Here is a 20,509-nt window from a genome sequence, read left to right as displayed (position 1 = left end):
AGAACTGTCAGAAGAAGTGAATGAGTGAGCTTCAACAGACTGGCACACTGTCCAGTGTGTATTTCTGCCTCGTGCTTTGGACCCACTGAAGATTGTTGATGGATCATGCACAGTATTTCGAAACACAGCATCTCTTAATCCACTGCCGGTAAACAAACGATGGTTTAAAATCCATACGTTCACAGTATGATTATTGTTTCACGTAAGCAAAGTTCATTGCATGCAGAGCAATCAATAGTGCCCGGGTGGGCAAGGGGCATCTGGGCATTTAAATATTAATTAACAGCTCCATGCCACCAATAATCATTAAATCAGTGCCACTCATGTTCATTATTTACATGGTAGTCAAACACAATGGCTTGTCACGTAGGTGCACTACTTAAGGTACAGCACAACGGCTTCTACACCTTAAATAATGAACTATGCAGACTGCAATCTGAAGCAATTTTGTGAAGGCTGGGACTTTGTTATATAACCACCATGTTCAGTGGGAATCGGCAAGACTAAAATATACATAAAAATGCAAAATTGTAAAAATGTTTACATAAGTTTTCCAGGTCTAATGATTCCTGGTTAGCATAAAAACACACGTTTAACAAATCAGAGATGAGAGGTTCATGTTAATGAAACTATAACAGACATTCCTAACGTCATAACAGTAGCTTAAAATCTCTTGAACTTGTGTAACGTATCTGTAAAAAAAAAAACCAACATTCACACAAAACTGATGGTCCGTGGTGCTGCCTTTATTATTTCACTACATACAGTAATCATCATAATTTCTTATTGCACATTCAAGTTAGCTGTACAAACAATAGTGCAACTGGATATCGAGGCACAATACACGCAGTACCATGCAGCATCTGAACTTGAACAGAGTATCGATCGGTATAGGTGGCGTGAAGCTTTAAGACGGTGGGCGGAGCTGCCTGCAGCTGCTGAGTGACACATATGAAAAGTGATGCTATCGGACAGAAAGGGGCATTTGCTACCCGGAGCCCAGGGCTTGTTAGGTGTGGAAGGTTCATGAACGTTGACCTGATTAGACGCAAAGGAAACGGAAGGCCTTAGGTTCGATTGGTCTCACTTGATTGGCCGATCATCCGATCTGGGTTTACGTGCAGGTTCAAAATGAGTCTGTTGCACCGAGAGCTGTTCTTGTTCTCGAAATTATACCAATATGCACTTAATAAATGATCCGTCAGAGATTTAGGATGTGAAACTGAGAAAACACATCACACGAAAACACTTTCACACCTGATTCATGCTGTCTATAAAGTTAACAGTATGTGGACACCTAACCATGAGCTTCTAGAACATTCCATTTCAAAACCATGGTCATTAATATAGCCAGGCTTTGTGGCTATAACAGCCTTCACTCTTCTAAAAAGGCTTTCAACAAGAATCAGCACAAATTCCCACACACAGGCTTCAAACGTGCATCTGACTGAAGATTCAGATTTATTGCATGAACTGGTAATAACGGGATTTATCAATTCCTTACAGATTTGGGATTTTAAGAATTCTTTCGTTATGACATTAGTGGAATAACGTTGTTGCCTAACAGTCCGGCGTGTGGCCAAACTATTACGACTTAATAGTGCAAACAGATGTAATCCTGCTGGAAAGATTACGTACTAGTTGTCGTCGCAGAATAATAAGTACAGCTCTTGGTAGCGACTCGTTCTGGACCCGGCTGTATGTCAGGATTTGGAATCTGTACTGAGGGTTTTACAGGCACAGGTGGCTACAGCTGAAGTCTCCCTGAGGCACAGCTGGAGGAAAAGCGCCCGACTCTAGGCCGACAAAAGGGGCTTTATACCCTACGTGCAAGTACGGCAGCCATTTCAGGACAAAGACCTCCTCAGTATAGAGAACGTCAACCTTCCACCCCAGGGTATTTGGTCCATGTCAAAATAGATGCAGATGAAATGAGGCTGCGTCGCTGGAGAATACAATGGGATGGATATCTGAAGTATGCCAGCCCCCTGACTACGGGTTAAAGAAATATACGAATGTTCAATATACAACATACATGACTAATTATTAAAGGGCTCTGATTACCAAAAAGATGAAATACATTTATAGGTCCTTCGTTAAGAAATATAAAAACAAACGTGTAAAAAAGACAATAAAATACAATAAAACATCCACACAGACAGTCATAAATAAAAACTAACCTAAAGTAACAATATAAAAGGCAAAACAAAAATACGCTCAGCAGATGGTAGGTGGGTTATGCACTTAATGTGAGCTTTTAGGTATAAATGCTACATATGTGTGACATAAGCCTTCATAAGACACCGTAATGGTTAGAAATCAGGCCTGGTTTTACATAATGTGGGAGACATTAATTGTTCTGCATCCAAAACTAGCTGTCATTCATTCTCCAGTAGCTTTCATAATTAAAGGAACAGTTCAGCCAGAAGTGAAATGTACACACATCCCCCTCACCTCAGATGTACTGAATTAACCAGGACGATCAGTCACGTTTGTGTCTCTTTAGTTTTGCACTGAATCTGTGACACATGATGGAAGCATATGGCTAACAGTTATCAGTTAGTCCGAGGCAAACTGCACGTCTAGAAGTAGGAGCGGCTCAAACCTAGTTCTGTGTATGAAGAGATTTAGATTCATATTTTGTTGTAGCTTTCGTATACAGACGTGTATTTAAGGGCACGATAGATAAAATCAGCCTAAAATGATTGAAAAATAGGAACTAAAAGCAGAAGGAGTGTATTAGCTAGAAACTTCATCATCCAACTGCATTGTGCTGAAGAGCATACAGAGCAGAGGAAAGGCGCCGTGTCTCAAACCACACACTACTTACTAATCAATGTGTTTAAAATAGCCACATCAACACTGGTGGAGAATTAATTTAAAGGTTTAATAGACAGGGTGGTATTTGAAACACATCAGCAGCTCTTTCCTACTCATTATGCACTTCAGTGTGGAGTTTAAAGTGAAAGACGCAGCCTGTAACACACTCCTCAAACTTATCTAATTGGCAAGAGCGCTTGGGGGTTAAAAACAGGCTTTGAATTGTGTAGCGTGCAACGGCTACATGTCACTCCGACACGTTCAAGAGGGCTTCAACTGCACACATTTTCCACTTTGACACGTTCAAGAGGGCTTCAACTGCACCCATTTTCCACACAAGCGTGAGAAAAAGCCAGAGTGTGGTGCCCTTTATTTCTCTGAATAATTTATGCTCTTTTTAGATTTTTAGACTTTCTGGCTTGAAGCAGGATCCCTCACACAGTCTATTAAGTCAAGTGTGTGATCAAATGCACTCTTGTGAGATCCTAAAGCTGTACGTTTCCTCTACATGTGCTTTATTACCAGCCTAGATCCAGTGCAAAACTGAAGAAGCACATTTTAAACACTAATCACGTCTTGGTTAATCAAGTACACTTAAAGTAAGGAGTAAACGCTGTCAAGTTTCTGAGTCGAACTATTCCTCTAAGACTACAATAGCCTAAAAGACCACAAGGACGACTTTTCAAGCTACGTGATGTCTGGCTTTGCATGTCCGCAAGAGAAACATGACAGCCTGAAAGCAGGTTAACAGCAGAGCTGAAGCTCAGATTCAGTGTTCCTTGTTTCCGACTCAGTGCTGCATTTCTAAAAAAACAATCCCAAAAATGATGAAAGGCAGATACCATATAGTCTTGAACAACCACTTTGCTGTACGATGTCAGGCATCAGCACCTTCTCCTGCATGAAATATCTTCCAACAAATTAAAAACACTTAATATGCTACAATCCTTTGGTTTAGAAAAAGCCGAACGGCTTTGAATACTCTGTTCGCATTTTGGCCAGATATACACATGAGCGCGTACACACACCGGCTCGAGTTCTGTGAAGGAGATTTCTGGTTATGTCCATTAAGCCGACGGGACTTGTGTCTGTTAGCAGTTCGAGTTCGCACATGGCCAGCAAAATAAATTCTTCCAGGAAAAGCCAAGAGAGACTGTGCGTGCGTGTGTGTGTGTGTGTGTGTGTGAGTGTGCGTGAGAGAAAACGTCTCCTTCTTTCAGTTCAACAAATGCTGATATGGTGAATTCTGGGACTTCTGGCTGGACGCCCTGTTCGGCCTTTTGTCTTTATAAAAAAGAGAAAAATCTTCTGTTGATGGATTGAGTTTATAAAAATACATTTGGCCGCCATGTGAAAGGACGACCAATCAACCGACAAGATTTTAATGCACGTGCGAGTGCGCATGTGCGTGTCTCTTCACACAGGGTGAGAGGGCAGTTCCAGCAAGCAGGGATGGAGCTTGGGGGTGGTTTCCATGGTAATGCAGTCATCCTTGGCCAGCTGGCGTTGGGTGGCACTGAAGTAGGCATTCATCAGCTGCATGATCTCAGTCAGCTAAGAGAGCAAGAAAAGTGGGGAGGGGAGGGGGGTCAGAATGAGCCAGGAATGGGCAAGTTCACACAAACCTAAGAACAAAGTATAAACATGCGTACGCTGGTGAGTGTGGTGATAGGGGAAGAGTGGCAGAATTACTGTGTACAGAAGTAACCATGAAAGCATTTAGAAAGCGAGGAGGTGAAGAAAGAGCGAGCAGGATTTACCAGTACACGACTACTGTACCGCATGCACGCAATACCAAACCGACTGGTTCCTACAAAAGGTCATGTGTATGAGCACTGCGAGTGTCACTGTATGTCAGCTTTTTCATTTGAAAAAATGCTACGCATGTACAACGTAAGACTGTAAGACGAAGAAACACTCACATAAGAACGACACAGACTGCAACAACCAAGCTAAAGTGACAAGAACTGAAGATACAAATAACTTATTTTTCTATCAGCTGCTCCTGTGTACGGAAACTGTGACAGTTTTTTAACGCTGAATGCATTTCCTGACAGCAATTTCCTATTCCTGTCCAGGCCTGGGTCCGGCATCGAGGGCACACTGACAAGTGTACATCCCAATGGCTGGGCTGTTTCAGCCAATGACATGAGTGATTTTTTTGATGGATGCTGAAAGTGTCCTGGTAGACACAGCTTTAATTTTAATCTTCCCAGTCCACTAGAGCCATGAAACTCGAACTTAACTTGCAAATTACAGAATAGTTTAGTTTAGTATTTAGGTTTTTAGCACCATGTCTGCCCGTGGGCCATGTTCATGGCAGGAAAGGTTGTGATATGTTGTTTATTCGCTGTTCTGTTTAATTTACATTTACATTTTCGGCATTTAGCAGACGCTTTTATCCAAAGCAATCTACAATTATCATTGAATGCAATTTGAGCAATTGAGGGTTGAGAGCCGTGCTCAGGGGCCCAACAGTGGCGACTTGGCGGTGATGGGGCTTGAACCAGCAACCTTTGGATTACTAGCCAAGTACCTTAACCACTGAGCTACCACGGCCCTATTTAGTGAAGTTGTGTCTGTTGTCTGCGTATGTCTGTCATATGTGATGACAGGATTTTTAGGAGTGTCTTTGCTTTTGTATTGTTGAATAGTTCATGGTCTTTGCTGTTAGGATCTGTTGTCTCTGTGGTCATTAGTGAGTAAATGTTTTATTGTAGAGTTACAGAATAGGGCGGCACAGTGGCTAAGTGGGTAGCACTGTCGCCTCGCAGCAAGGCGGTCCGGGTCCTTTCTGTGTGGAGTTTGCATGTTCTCCCCGTGTCTGCGTGGGTTTCCTCCGGGTGCCCGGTTTCCTCCCACAGTCCAAAAACATGCAGCCAGGCTAATTGGAGACACTGAATTGTCCCATAGGTACCCGGCCGCTAGGCTGCATAAACCGGTGCATTGTAGTGCCGGTCCCAAGCCCGGATAAATAGGGAGGGTCGTGTCAGGGAGGGCATCCGGCGTCAACACTGTGCCAAATCAATAATGCGGATCATGATCAGCCGGCGACCCCTAACGGGAGCAGCCGAGGACATAGATTCTGTAGAGTTACAGAATAGTGCAGTGGGTCACATGGTTAACACTGCCAAACTGGTCTGCAGGGGGGAACATAAGAGCTTTTTGCACATTCAGAAAGTGTTCATGCTGTTTTCCAGCAGCCCTACCTCAGAAGTGTGGAACAGCAGGTGACGATCAGTGGCAGTGATGGTGAAGGTGTTGCTGTCAGAGACGCCGTAAGAGCAGATCTGAGTGATGGGCAGTGACTCGAGAGCCTCGGCTTCTCCCGGTCGATACAGAGACACACAGGACGCAGCCACACCCAACCAAAGGCGCTGGGAAAAACTTCCGTTTGAACTCTTGACAAAATACAGGAAAAACAAAAGACTTCAGGATGTTGTCCAAATCCTTTTTTTTTACTAAATTTCTATAAACGAGCTAACTCTAAATGAACTGCTGTAGTTACGCCACATGACTCACCATGTAAAAATCCACTTCATAAAGTGTGCAGCCAAAACCTGGCCACTGGCGGACGATGGCCAGGTAGGCAGCCATGCTGTCCGCTCGGCTGTATCCGCTCAGAGACTTCCATCGCTCCATGATGTTGGCCGAAAGAGCGGTGGCCTCGTCACGCAGCTTGGCGCGCTGCCTTTGCTCTTGACCGTCCCGCCGCTTTTGACTCCACAGTGACCCCAGCAGCCCTGCGGGGAACGTCGGACACCCTGGAACGTCGGGAGGTGGACACAGTGCCCGGCTCTCCAGCGCCCGTGCTGGGTACAGCTGTTCCAGTGCTGGGTAGGGTGCCAGCGAGCCATAATCACCCAGCAGAGCCTGCAGCCTGAGAGCAGCCAGAGTGAGCAGATCTTCCTCACAGACCGGAAACTGTCCACGCACCACCATTTCATGACACTGAAAAGATACAGAGGTAGAGAGAGAGAGAGAGAGAGAGAGAGAGAGAGAGAGAGAGAGAGAGAGAGAGAGAGAGAGTTCAGAGGGTGGTATTGACTGTTAAAAGCTGTACCTTTTTAAAAAGCTGCTATTTCACTAATCAAATTTGTTTTAACCACATTGAAAGACGACAGACTGTTTACATTTATAAATTTATGTCATTTAGCAGACCAAATTGCAATGCCATACATTCATGGCATTCATCCAAAGTGACTTAGAATTCATATGAGTCAAGCAACTGAGGGTTAAGGTCCTTGCTTAAGGGCCGGCAGTGGCAACTTGGCAATGGCAGGGCTTGAACCAGCTTGAATCGAATTACTAGTCCAGTACCTTAACCACTACACTATCACTGCTCTACCACAGTGTTGTATCCATTACACAAACTTCTTACTACCAGTCTTTCTTTTGTTTGTTTTTCACTCTAATCCACTCACCTGCTCGTACAGAAAGAAGTACTCGATGCTGTCTGTGCTGATGCTGTCTGTATCCAGAAGGCAGTAGAGCTTAAAGCAAAGCCTCCACTGACACTCCGGCTCTGGCTCTTTTGCTGACAGACTGAATGAAGCAGAAAGAAAAATTGATTAAATTAATATTTAAATAATGGATATCACAAATATACACAACAGGCATAAGTCAGCTGAGGTTTCTGTAAAGAGGCCCGTACGCCATGTAGAGCTTAATATGCAAAGCATTTTTGGCTCTGTGTCTGCAGTTTCATGTGTGTGCTTGAGAGAGAGGGTGTGTGTGTGTGTGTGTGTGTGTGTGTGTGTGTGTGTGTGTGTGTGTGTGTGTGTGTGTGCGAGCATGCGAGAACAGGTATGTGTCCCTGAACTTCAGATTCTGGGAATGGATGGTACAAAAAGGCTTGCAAAACACACACAGACTTGCGCGCACACACACACACTTCAAAGAATTAGACAGATGCCTTTTATTCCATCTGGCTTCCTTATCTACATAAGTTTGGCTTCCACATCGGTCCAGACTGGGTCTCACGCTAAAAGGTCCCAACGCTAAAAGGTCCCAACGATGAGCTAACCACACAAAGACGTGTGATGGGTGACTCACGGCCATGTGTGTGCACGCACTCTCTCAGTGTGGTGTATTTTGTGTTTACAGTCTGGATGCACCACTGTTTTGCACAGTGCCAGCTCTAAAATAAGCTGACAGGTTTATAATATCACATGCTTGCTGTTGGTGGAGAATTATGGCAAAAATATCATCACCCAGACTCCCTAGCGAGAGCATCCTGGGCAGCCAGGGGTTAAGACTTTGCCAGAGTATAGATATTTACTTTTCAAACCTGGTGAGGACATCAGCAATGATGGTGCCACCTGCAATGGCTTTTTCCCAGGCGCCCCTTTGCTCGAAAAGAGCGAAAGTGTTGCGACTTTGCTGCAAGCCGAGATGCTCGGCCACCCTCCTCACCACCTAGAAATAGAGAGAGAGGAAGAAAACACAGGGGACCCAGTTATATAGGGCAGAATGCACTTTATTCAGAAGGAGGCAGATTAATTATGTCTAAACAACAACAAAACATCTGTCCCATACAGGTGGCTGGATCATGACGGCCGTTTTCAAGCGTCCTTGTTTCAAACGTGGCCTTCTAAAAGAATCCAGTCCTACAATGCTTACTGCTTACTGTATTGGCATACTGTTCAAATACTGTTCAAATTAGGCAGTTAGAATAATATGTAAAGGCCTGTTACAATTACATAGTTGCCTAATTACAGTTTAAGCCAGTAATTAAAATGTTAAAACACAAGCTAGCACATAGGCTAGAGCTAATAAGCACAGAGCTAGTAGAAAGAAATGAAATGATCAGGAACATATATCCTACATTGTCGTTACTAACACACAAACATCAGGCATAAGCCATACTGACAAATGTCAACACTGTGTGAACACTGTGAGTGTTCATATGGACCAGTAACCATTAATCCGGTTGGAACACCGTTCCGGTGTGCGTTCATGTGTACCTCATTAGCCGTAGTGTGCGAGCTGATGGGGATCCTGCAGCAGCCAGGTCCGGGGTAGTGTACGGTGCACAACATCTCCTGTCGTGCCATGAGGCCTTGGATCTCCTCCCAGGAGGGAACACATTCTCGACAACGTGTTTTCTCCAGGGCCTGAGCCACGAAGGACGCATAGCTCTCCACCTCCGAGTCCACACATACGCTCTGCACTCTGAAAACAAAACAAACAATGCCAACGGTCATCAGAAGGGTTCGATGGACTGGGTGCTCAGTTTATTCCTATCCACCTTTCATAAACACCAAGAAAAAGACTGTAAACACTGTAGGCAATATGAAGGATCACCCTACTGGCCGGCAACTGTGGTGTACAGCTTGCTCAAATTAAATCTACTTTGTCTTTTGGAACTGGAGGCTAATGTGTCAGCTTTTTCCAACAGCTTTGTTTTGCTGTGTCCTGTTTTCAGATTTATCCTCTATCCAAAATATTTGAAGACACATTTTCAGAGGTGCCTATAAACTTGACACATGACACAAGTGTCTTGGGAGACACTGACAGAAGCATGCAGACGGCAGACACGTCATCAAAACTTTCCTTCCTTTGATTCATGGGTTTTTAGACATTACAGACAAATGTAATACAGTCATATGTAAAACTGATGCCATTGACTATATACATTTGACCACAGGAATAGTCTGGTGGTATAGAACTAGTAATCAGAAGGTTAACAACTATAGCCCCACCTATGCCAGGCTGCCACTGTTTGGCCCCTGACCCTGTAATTGCTTGAACTGCATTTGGTTACAGTGGTAAGTCTGGGTTCATGCTTGCTTAGGAATGTCAAAAGCAGTTGGCATCCTACGTGCTCAAAACCCATAAGCGACTCCATCGACTTGTCAGCTTGTGTGAACGCAGGGTTAGATACTAGAGGATTAAGTCCAGTGCAGGTCAGAAAAAAGCAAAAGAGTGGAATGAAAAGACTGTGACCTCTAAATGTCTCTCACTCATCAAAAAGCAGCGGTCACAGCTCATCTTCGCTGGCCCGTTTATTTATTTATTTATTTATTTATTTATTTATCCATTCGCTCATTCTTGGTTCCTTGACCAGGGTGCACTTAGACTTTCAGTGAGACGTGGGATGGGAAACACTGGTCAATCTCACAGCTCTGTCCTACTCCTGTCCTTCTGATGTGTGTAAGAGCGAGTGTGTGGGTTGGGAGAAATCGGGCAGGAAAGCAGATTTTCCACAACTTCAGCAAGCATCTGTTTCCGCACACTCAGCCACAAGCCCGGGTGCGGTTTGTGTGTGTTTACATGCCAAAATGTGTAGGTGTGTGTCTGTATGCTCAGTGGAGACAGTATGTGGTGTCATGCTGACATGTGTTGTTCACGACAAGGTTCAGTGTGAGCCCAGGCCAGGAGTTTTAGCACACTGCACAAGTTGTCTGTTTTACTTGCAAGTCCAACTGCCTACTAGCTAGCTAGATAAAAGCTATTAGATTGGAAATATTAGCTAGTTTATCATCTGCAAAAACAAAAACAGACTGGTACAGTGCACCAGAATTCATTCTTCGATGCTAAAGCCTGGCTTGTATGCTCAACAAAATTATATACGATTTTACTTAATTACAATTTAATTTAATTTTATCAGTTAATTTCTGGCCAACATCAACTGGTCCATTGAAAAAAAGTTATTGCTTCCTTAGTTACACAATCAACCAAATGAATTTGTTAATTGGGCTTAATTAGACTACACACACCTGGGCTTAATTCATGCTAATTCTGTTCAATCTAAACAGCATTTAAATGCTGAAGATCTCAACAAGTGTTACACTCACCCACAATCCAGAAGAGATTACATTTTTCAGACTGGAAAGAATTATAAAGCTTCTTTGTTTCGAGGCTCTGGTACTTCAGCGAATCACAGTGGGGGCTATTATTTACACTTAGAAAAAAACCTCACCACTATTCCAGAAGTGCATCAACATTCCCAGACAAACATCAAAGAAACTGCAGGAACACTCGCCTCAGATAAGGTCAGTGTTCCTGCCTCCAAAATTAGAATTAATGGAGAAGCTGCAAGTCAAAGTTGCAGCTAACCATGAGGAACATAAAAACTTGTCAAACACTTGAACATTCGTTGCCCCCCCAACCATTTTGGGCTAATGTTCTGTGGCCTGATGATTTCATAGTGTAAGATCTGAAGCTACGAGTCCTGTTACATATGACAGGAAGCCCTCTATTGCAGCTGAATTAAAGCAACGACACTGATTTAGGTTACAGCTGTTGCTACAAAAGGAGGCCCATACAGTTATTTGATTTTCACAAATATAGGTAATATAGGAGTTGCATAACCTTTGTCCATTAATAAATTAAATAATTATATGACGTGTCCCTCGTCTTACATTACCATTTGTATTAGGACCTGAAATAATTTATTAAGAGGGGGGAAATACTTTCTCACGGCTCTGTGGGTGCACAAGCATCAGATGTGACTGTATCGAGAACATGAATGTGCCTGAACATGTGACTGACCGTATGTACGTGGGTATGACTGGGAGAGGCTCACCTTTTCAGGTGAAAGCGCAGGTATCGGAGGACTAGGCTGCTGGGCAGGAAGGTGCAGCTGGCACAAGTCAGCAGCTGCCAGTAGCGCAGCTGAACGCTGGTCTTCGTCCGCGTGTCCGTGTGTTTCTGCGTGGTCGTGATGCTGGTCTGTTTTATAAGCTGGCAGTAGAGTTCATCCCTTAGAGGTCGGAGGTCGAGGCAGGTCTGCAGGACGCCCTGAATCAGGGGGATGGGCTCTCGCTCCAACTCCAGCTGCTGCACGCAGTTAAAGAGCCGGACTGCCTCCTCCCGCACGGACACGTAACCTTTGCCGTCCATATCTAAACACACACAGCACAAAAGGAATTAGTACACAGCTCAAGATGTGTGTGTGTAGGAGTCAGTGTTTTACCTATATAGAATTAAGGTAATTAAAGGGTAACAGTCAGCCCAGTTGTCCAACACCCATCCAAAGCCTTGGCCTTTATTTAGGCTAAAAGTAACTCTTTCCTTAAACAGAGATGAATGTGTCGTGAGATTTTCCTTCCAATATGGAAGGACGCCAGTAAATGCAACTAATAACAACAAACAAAAATGAAAGAAGTTTATGAAATGCTCCACAATGCAGAGGCCTAATGTGTGTTAGTGTGGCTCTAAAAATATCTCTAATTACTACAAGTGAAACCTACAGCAGGCTCTGAGCACTCAGCACTGGCTCTGAGATACTGCACCAGCCAGTCTCACCTTTCACTTAATAAGAAAGATGCATCATTAAAACTACAAACTGGCATGTTTTAAATGATGTCAGAATGGATGCCAGTATTTGTTTACTAGCTCTGATTTTGCCACAAACAAACATTTGATCACATTTAGCTTGATCAGTCTCTTTTCATAGCCATTAAAAAGATTCTTGTACAACTTTGATTTGATCTTTAACAATTCTACTTATTCTTAGTAGCAGAATTATTAGTTTATTCTAATTAGGTTATTGTCTGGCTCATACTCAACCTTTCATTACAGTTCACATATTTTTTGATAGGATTGAGTTCAGGACTTCCAAAAGGCAAATCGAAAAGTCATTTGTAGCCTTATTTAATATCCTAAAACCAGTTTTGGCCATAAACCTAAAAGGTGTTGATTCTGAAGCAGGGTCTTCTTTCATGCACGGTAGCCTCCAAGCTTATGGCAAGGTAAACCTTGCTTGACTGTGGACAGTGACAACCATGTTCCTGCAGCTTATAATTCATGACAGATTTGTTTTCATTTTGTGGTTCTTGGATTCCTTTACTTTTATTCCGACCAGTTTCATCTGAGCACAAAATGACAAACTGGGGTTTCCATCCTGACCTTTGTGATTAGACCTGAAGCTGCTTAGAAATGTTTCAAACAGTAGTGCCAAATCTTTATTGGTAAATGATCAGCTGATGCAGTCATACTGCAAAGATTTTAATAGGAAAAGGAGCTTTTGTAAAGCATTCATATTTATAAAAGTCCTAAGTTTAAACTGTAGGTGTGTTCACATTACTGTCGTGTTAAGCAATTACATATGCAAAGATGTTATGCTTGTGGGTGACGTTACTGGTAAATGTGTATATGTCTGAGTAAATGTGTTACTCACGAATGTGCTCCAGGCTGCCGTAGGAAAATGGCAGCAGGGGGGCATACAGAGGACTCTGCGTGTATGTGAGAATAGGGTTGTGCTGGTAGATGTGCTCCACCACCTCAGGGTTAAACTTATTCTCCTATAAACAAAGATAAAAAGAGAGAAAGAGCACAGAGATGTTCACAGAGACGTTTAGTCTTTTAAGGCCATATTTTCCATTCCTGCATATGACAGTCCATTTGTGGGATTGTTATCCACTAATCTGTCCCTGCAAATCTCTTACTAAAATAAAAGCTGAAACGCAGTGAGCCCGCGCCACCCAAATCCAGAGGGTTTGCACTTGAGCTGAACTTACACACACCCGCTGGCCTGAACCCCAGCTGACCACTGCCAGATGGGTGTATGCAGGAGTGCCTATCGTTTCGGGTCAGCTGTGTGCAAGGACGTAGGAGTGAGGTCAGTGTCAGGCTGTGTTCCAAACCACATGTTACTGTACTTTTAAAATAGTACAGCACTATACAGTCTGAGTGCTTAGGGTAGTAAATAAAGCTTTTCCAACACGATTACCTAACACAGAAGCATGCTTAGACTGTTTGTCATCATTACTGTTATTGACAAAGTCCACTTGCACGCACACACACACACTCTGTGCTGTTCCACCACATAAGAACTGGTTCATTAGAGGCCAAATAGGTTCAGGTTGCATACCGAAATGCTGATGGTGTAGAACCAACACCCAGTAATATCAGATCTTTCGGGCTTTAGTCAACTTGTCAATAGCAATTCTCAAAACTTTAAAGATCATTCATTTAATCTCAAGATCTGCTTTATTATGGTAAGGTCTATAGCGGCATCAGAGCATTCTAAATCACTGGCAGGCCATTAAAGGTTTACTCATCTACCAAAGGGAATCTAAATTGGATATAAGCTTACTTTCTGACTTTCTGGAAGCTGCATCAGGGCAGAACATCAAAATGAAGGAAAATAGGAAGTGAGCTTACTGATAACACAGTCATACATAGGTTTGTTGAGAACATCACCTCCAAGCAGTTATTGCTTGTTTGGACTATTTATTTCAGTCCCTCATTTCATATGTGTGTGTGTGTGTGTGTGTGTGTGTGCATGTTAATTTAAACTGCGCTGCGTCACACTTTTCGACTCTCATGACAAACCCCCATTCTTAAAACTTCCCACACGCCTGTCAAACCACAGCGTTCTCACCCAGACTTTGGTCTTTAATTACTGTTACAAAATAAAACTCCGCCAAAATCCAGTCATCTTCTCCTTCTACTCATTTGTTTTTCACACATGCATACCCATGTGTGAATCAGTCCGTCTGTTTAGAGGAAAAATCTGTCTTTCTAGCTCCATTTCTATCAATCCACCGTCTATCTCGCTCGCATTATATTGTATGTTTGTTTGGTTGTTTGTTAAGGGGTTTTGGGAGTTTTTTTATGTGTGGGTGAATCGTATTATCTACACAAGAGTAGAACTTCAATACTAATGTTTTCAGTGGCCCAAACATTTCACACAGAAATAATGGAAGAAAATATCGATTTATTATTTAGGGATTCCTTAAAAGCACTTGGGCAGCCCACCTTAACTCTGAAAGTGAAACTGATAAAAGGAAAGCCCTGAATTCTGTTTGAATATGTATGTCTACGACCAGAGCAGGATTCCTGACACTTCTGTGGGCTAGCAACCAGAAGGTTATTAATACAGAGCCTGCACAGAGCTTTTTATTACATCACAGCAGGCTAGAGACGGAGTGACAGGGAGAGTAAAGCGTGGGTTATTTACAGATGCAGGCAATCCCACAGCACCACAACTATTCATATTAATAACCCCGCCAATGGTCAAGAGATGCTGACAAGCATGAGGAGTCGCACAGTGGGTGTTTACCTCGATGTCCCGTATGAGGAGCTGAGTCGGTGTCTCTACCGGTGCTTTGCTGTCGATGACCTTTTGTACAGCACATGCCCAGTGCACAGCCTCGTTAAAGTGTTTAGTGAAGAGTTTGTAGCTGTGTTTCCGTCCGAACACAGTCAGGCTCCAATAACCTAGAAACACACAATCACAGGATATTGAAATAAACCCAAACTCAAGCACAAAATTGAAGGGTTTTCTTTTTCTGGATAGAACGCCAAACAGCTTTACCACCACTTTATCCGGGTTATGGTCACGATGATTCCAGTTTTCCTGAAATTACTGGGCATAATGTAGTAACGGACCCAAACAGGGCCTTGCTGTGCATGTGTGTGTCTTTCTCGTTTTTATCTCTGTGAGTGTTTTGTCAGCCGTTTGGTCCTTTTCTTTTGGATGTGGTAAGCTGTAGTTATTGCTGTGTGTGTATATGTCATGATGTTGAAATGAGGCTTTCATGCTAAGGTAAACCGGGCTCCTTTGCCCATGCCTAGTCTGTGAAAATCAACAGACTATAGTGCAGCATTTAGAGATGCTGCTGCACGGTGGCATTGTGGGCATATCTGTGGTTGCTGTCCAACTGATGTCTAGACTGTCCAGCTATAATTTAGACAGAACTTAACCAACTTTTTATGGTTTGTGTCTTACTATTATGTTTTATATCAAACTGGATGGCAGAATAGCCAGCAGCCTACAATCGCCAGTCCAGCACTTAAGGAAAGTCCCTATACACACTAATCTGGAAACCACACACACACACTTACGCTTCAGTGTGACTAAGTCAGCTTGGTCACAGACTTTTCCCAGTCAATTCCTAGCTTTTCTGACTCAGCCCTTACATCTTTCTGCATGAAAGGAACGGATGAGTGCCACTTACTCACCAAAGGGCCTCTGTTCCCCTTCTGCATGCCATTGCTTTTCTACTGAACTCTGAGCTCAAACGCGGCTCATTGCTTTCTCTGTTCTCCAAAGCCCAGACGCACTGCCAGAAAATATGTACAATGCACTGTATTTTCTGAACTGCAAATGTAGACACAGGCTGCATAAGTGATCCCATTATTTCCCACAGGGTGACCTGAGGTCACATGACACATGTACTGGTCATTCACTCCTTGCTGTAAAACTGATTTTTATAAAAATGTCTATGCATATATTTAAATCTGCATATATGGAATAAAATGACAGCACACATAAACCATTTTTATTATTTATATTCCAAATCATAGTAGCTTATCTTTGCACTACATTGCAATATCAAGGAAACTTATCACTGCATCAGTATGTATAGTATCACTGAATCTAAGTTTGGTTAGATGCTGCCAAATATTTAAACAGACAATGCATATAATGCAACAGGCACTTTTCCTTTTGCAAACAATCCCTTTGCAATAAACTCACAAACTAGAAACTCAACTATAACTTTAATAGTAAATTCTATGTTCAATTTATTGTCATTTGAGCGCAAAAGTTGAACAGCTGACATGTAAAGCTTTTATTACAGACATCACCCTGAGAAAATCCTTTACAGGATCAGACATGAAAATAATATTTTGTTTACGTTACCTGTCTGTTTGTAGGTGTGTTTGTCGGGCCAGAGGACGGAGCAGAGTGAGGTGAGCACGAGCATGCCCAGTGTACGGGCATCCTTCTCAGGTCCGCTGTAACACTCCAGGGAATCGGCCGTCAGCGTGAACCAGAATCTTCTGTATTTGATCCAACCGGTCTGCACCTCACGCAGCAGCCAGCCTACACACACACACAAGCACACACAGAGTTTTTGGCACCATGAGAGCACACACATGTAACTGTGAAATAGAATCAGAGTTAAAAAAAAGAAAAGCTGGTTGAACTTTTGACTCTGGGCGATGGAGGGTAACAGCGGGACAAAAGTTCTCCCTTAGAGCTTGGAGCTGTTGGAAGTGTGTTTGTGAGTCTGTGTGGGGAAAAGACAGTTTCTTGGAAAGCAGTGCGGAGAAATGGTGAAGCGTCTATAACGTCAATGTTCTCCACTGCTGTGTACAGATGGAAACCACCTGCTGCTTCTGCCTCAGAGAGTGCTGGAGAGGCTGAGTGTGTGTGTGAAAGAAAACGACAATAAAAACACTGGGATGGAAAAAAGCAGACTGGATGAACGTGTAAGAGTGTGTGTGTATGTTTGTGTCAATGGTTTTACACTAGCCTGCCCTGATTTATTATTAAAGTACACACCAGTAGCAGTAAATAGTACACATTCACACATGGTTAATTGACACAGTGGCTGAATAAAAACACACACGCACACTCGCAACACCATCATGGGCAATTTTGTATCTTTAATTACCCTAACTTACATGTCTTTAGACTGTGGGAGGAAACTGAAGCTTCAGGAGGAAACCCACACAGACATGGGAGAACATGCAAACTTCTTTACCTGGAAATCCAACCCACCGTACTGCCCATATCCATGTTTTATATTATATTAAATTCAAGATATCGTACATCTATGTGACCATGTGTGTAAATAGCTTTTTTATTAGCTCCGAGATTAAATGAGTAAATATTGTACAACTTTAGGTTTGGTTTAGTTCTAGACATAGCGGTGTATATCAGCTTATATAATCTTTTTGATTTTGTGAATTCAGCACATTTAATGCACTGTTGCTCGTTCCCACAGTGTGCAGGGGAGAGATAGACCTACATGTTCTGCATCATGGTTTAGAACATGCAAACCAAATGAACAGTTTAGTTATTTATGCCACTTGCTTATAATGTTTACAGCTTTACTAATGCGCCGGTTCGAAACAGTCAAGCAAGTAAACATAACCTTTTTTAAGCTATGGCAGGACAAACAAAAGTGTGTTTGTGACATGATAGTGTTGTTACTATAGTTTAAATCAACAAGATGGAAAAGCAAACTGCTGGAGTAGCACAGGTAACAGTAATATCCCATTTAGGCTATTGTGTACATTTCAGCAGTATATGAAACACACCCACACCCACACCCATACATGCACCAGACAATGAGGTGTACAGCTCTCACACACTGTTCATATATCCTGATGTTTACACACAGCACAGACACCTGTACACACACAGAGCTGAATGATAGACTTACCCTTGACGAGGACCTCTGGGTCATCCTCCATCTTCACTTTCCTGTCGTTAATCAGTTTGTCCTCCGAAACTCCTGACAGACTGACACAGAAGAATAAAGTGAGCAGCAAGGCTACTGTAACCCAGTTACTGTACTGCACAAACAAAACCTCCTCTAACACAGCATACAGCACGACCACTGGTATTCAGACTCCTCATTTCCCACACAGACACAGACACAGAAAGGGTCATGCTCAGATCTATTCTGTCACTCAGTCACTCACTCTCTTTCTCTCCCACACACACACACACACACACAGTGGTTTATAAATCTAGCTGCTGGGCAAAGGACTGAAAATAAGCATGACTAACAGACACCAAGGCGACTTGGACCGAGACGAACACATATAGAGGAGACAGAGAGGAAGGGACGCAAAAAGAAAAAGACAGACAGACAGAGAAAGATACAAGAGAGAGAGAGAAGCAGGAACGAGGTCGAGAAAGAACTCTCAAACTGGAATTTTGGGCACCATGTGCACCATGTTTCTTGGACACCCAAGAAAGCTTCCTTCAGGCCTTCAGTACTTTACTTTGGACGGAACTGAGGAGAGCACCGCAGGCATCAGCACTTCATCATATGTCTAGGGAACTCTTTGTGTTAATGTGACTTCTTAGATTAGCAAAATTAATTCCATGTCTAACACGAATTAGCTAACATAAAACCACAAATCCATGAGTCCGTTTTCTGATCCAGTTTTGTATTTAATGCAATTAATTTATGAGACACAATGTAATTGAAACGACGCTGCAAACAGCTTCACAGAATCATTTCAGTCTTTGCTGTTTCATGATAGTCTTCAGTTGTGGCTACTGACCGAGCTGACAACCTTGGCTGTATGTAATCCAGCAGCGTTCTGTACATGACTCAGACAACTCTGCGGTGTTATTGTGCTTTACCTACAGTATCATTTCTACATTCAAGTCCCAGCTTTCATTACTCCTGCTTTTCAAACTTGCTTATATCTTCACCGGTCAACCAAGTCAAATATAATGGTGACCACTTACTGAAAATTGATTTGGCTTAATCAAAATATGCCCAACATAGAAGTACATCAGGTTTTCTTCAAAGGCTAGCTATGCATGTTTGTGTTTATATCTAAAAATCATTGTTGCGTTTCAAATTACAGGGTTAAACCAGTTGTATTCGATTCAGGGCATGTACCGGATCACAACCCCTATATAAAAACAGAACACTGATGTGTGCGTTACACCACCTAGTACTGGCAGTAATCAAATCGATCACTAACAACATTTCAACCTCTAGAACCTCACTGTTAAGCCCTAAGACGAGACAGTAAGTCAGTCATTGAAGAACTTATATAAGCTGACCATCATGTAGTGAATTTTAAAGTCTTTCAATTGGTTCAATTAGCTCTTTAACAAAAGCAAGTGCTAATTGGTTTTGCTTGTTATACATCAATCAATCCAGTTTTAGTGTATGCTAGGTTCCTCTAGCACAGCCCATTATGGGATCATAGATTAGAATTACAGACCTGACCTTCCGCAAAAGGAAGCAGAGGTGATCGATACAGATTGGTTTACATCACTCGCACACTATTTACGAGACACACCGTTTTAAGTCACTGCAACGTCTAGACACAAACCCAAGCTCTCCGTTGAGCTGCACTTTATTAATAAGCCGGCACTTAAGCGCGTGACTGGATGTCTGTCAATGTGCTGCGCGCTTATTTGAGGCTGTGTTTATGAGGGTTCGTATATACGTGCGAGTGCGTGGCTGTTCTGTATCGAGGATGCACTGGTAGATCCCTGTGGATTTGCATCACTCGCTTATTTTAGGTTGTGTACTGAGTGGGTCGATGGCCTAGAGATTTCACTGAGAGGAGAGAGTGGAGGATGCGGATGGAGGAAGGAAGAGAAAACACGACTTCTGCCATCAGCCTGCTAGAACCAGTCAGAGCCGGTTTTGGGCTGGAGCAAAGAGCCCTCAGAAGCAGGCCTTGACAAAAAAAATAAAAAAAACTCGACCTACCTCCCCAGAATGACAATATGCCCACACACATGCAAACACATGCACGGCTTTAAATAGCAGTAGTCCGGCATGTCAACACCTACAATGAATCTAGGTGGGCAATGAAGCCAAATCATCTATTATGGTATAAGCAACTGTCAGTGATGGTATTTATATCACAGTAAAGTACTTTTATGCAAAAGGGGTCAAAATGCAATGTTCTGCTTAGTGTCTTTTTGTGTGAAACATATTTACATATCACCGACATTAAATCTGAAAACAACCAGGTTCAATTTGACCCCTGCATTAATAAAACTTCATTCATCTGCTTCATTCTACTTGGTTCTATATGATTAAGATGATTAAATGTTTTGAGTCAGACATATACCTCTGTAAAGGCACTAAACTGATGATAATAAAATGTTCTACTGGAATGTCTGACACATTTAAACCCATTCTAATAAAAGATAAAGTTTCCAGTTTCTTTAAAAGGCTACAGCAGGCAGGAATGCTCAGGGCATGCAGACCCAGATAAGTATGTGCTGCTATACACA

The 20,509-nt window shown here is 42.7% G+C and overlaps 1 protein-coding gene across 2 annotated transcripts in view; it reads right to left on the bottom strand.

The window, feature by feature from the left end:
• Positions 1-725: 725 nt before the first annotated feature.
• Positions 726-20,509, bottom strand: part of plekhh3 (pleckstrin homology, MyTH4 and FERM domain containing H3) — a 41,143-nt gene continuing 21,359 nt past the window's right edge. Inside the window, exons 3-13 of one of the 2 annotated variants that reach the window (XM_063018873.1) lie at positions 17,949-18,028; positions 16,418-16,600; positions 14,834-14,991; positions 12,947-13,070; positions 11,351-11,669; positions 8,787-8,994; positions 8,102-8,238; positions 7,245-7,365; positions 6,343-6,771; positions 6,030-6,221; positions 726-4,374 (exon numbers count right to left, since the gene is read on the bottom strand). In XM_063018873.1, coding sequence (XP_062874943.1) covers positions 4,237-4,374; positions 6,030-6,221; positions 6,343-6,771; positions 7,245-7,365; positions 8,102-8,238; positions 8,787-8,994; positions 11,351-11,669; positions 12,947-13,070; positions 14,834-14,991; positions 16,418-16,600; positions 17,949-18,028 — 2,089 coding nt within the window. In that variant the 3' untranslated portion in view covers positions 726-4,236. The remainder of the gene's footprint in view (positions 4,375-6,029; positions 6,222-6,342; positions 6,772-7,244; positions 7,366-8,101; positions 8,239-8,786; positions 8,995-11,350; positions 11,670-12,946; positions 13,071-14,833; positions 14,992-16,417; positions 16,601-17,948; positions 18,029-20,509) is intronic. The other variant, XM_063018874.1, reaches the window with a different exon arrangement.

This window comes from Trichomycterus rosablanca, chromosome 22 (assembly GCF_030014385.1).
Source record: "Trichomycterus rosablanca isolate fTriRos1 chromosome 22, fTriRos1.hap1, whole genome shotgun sequence".
NCBI lineage: Eukaryota > Metazoa > Chordata > Actinopteri > Siluriformes > Trichomycteridae > Trichomycterus > Trichomycterus rosablanca.
This window is presented reverse-complemented; position numbering and strand designations above follow the sequence as displayed.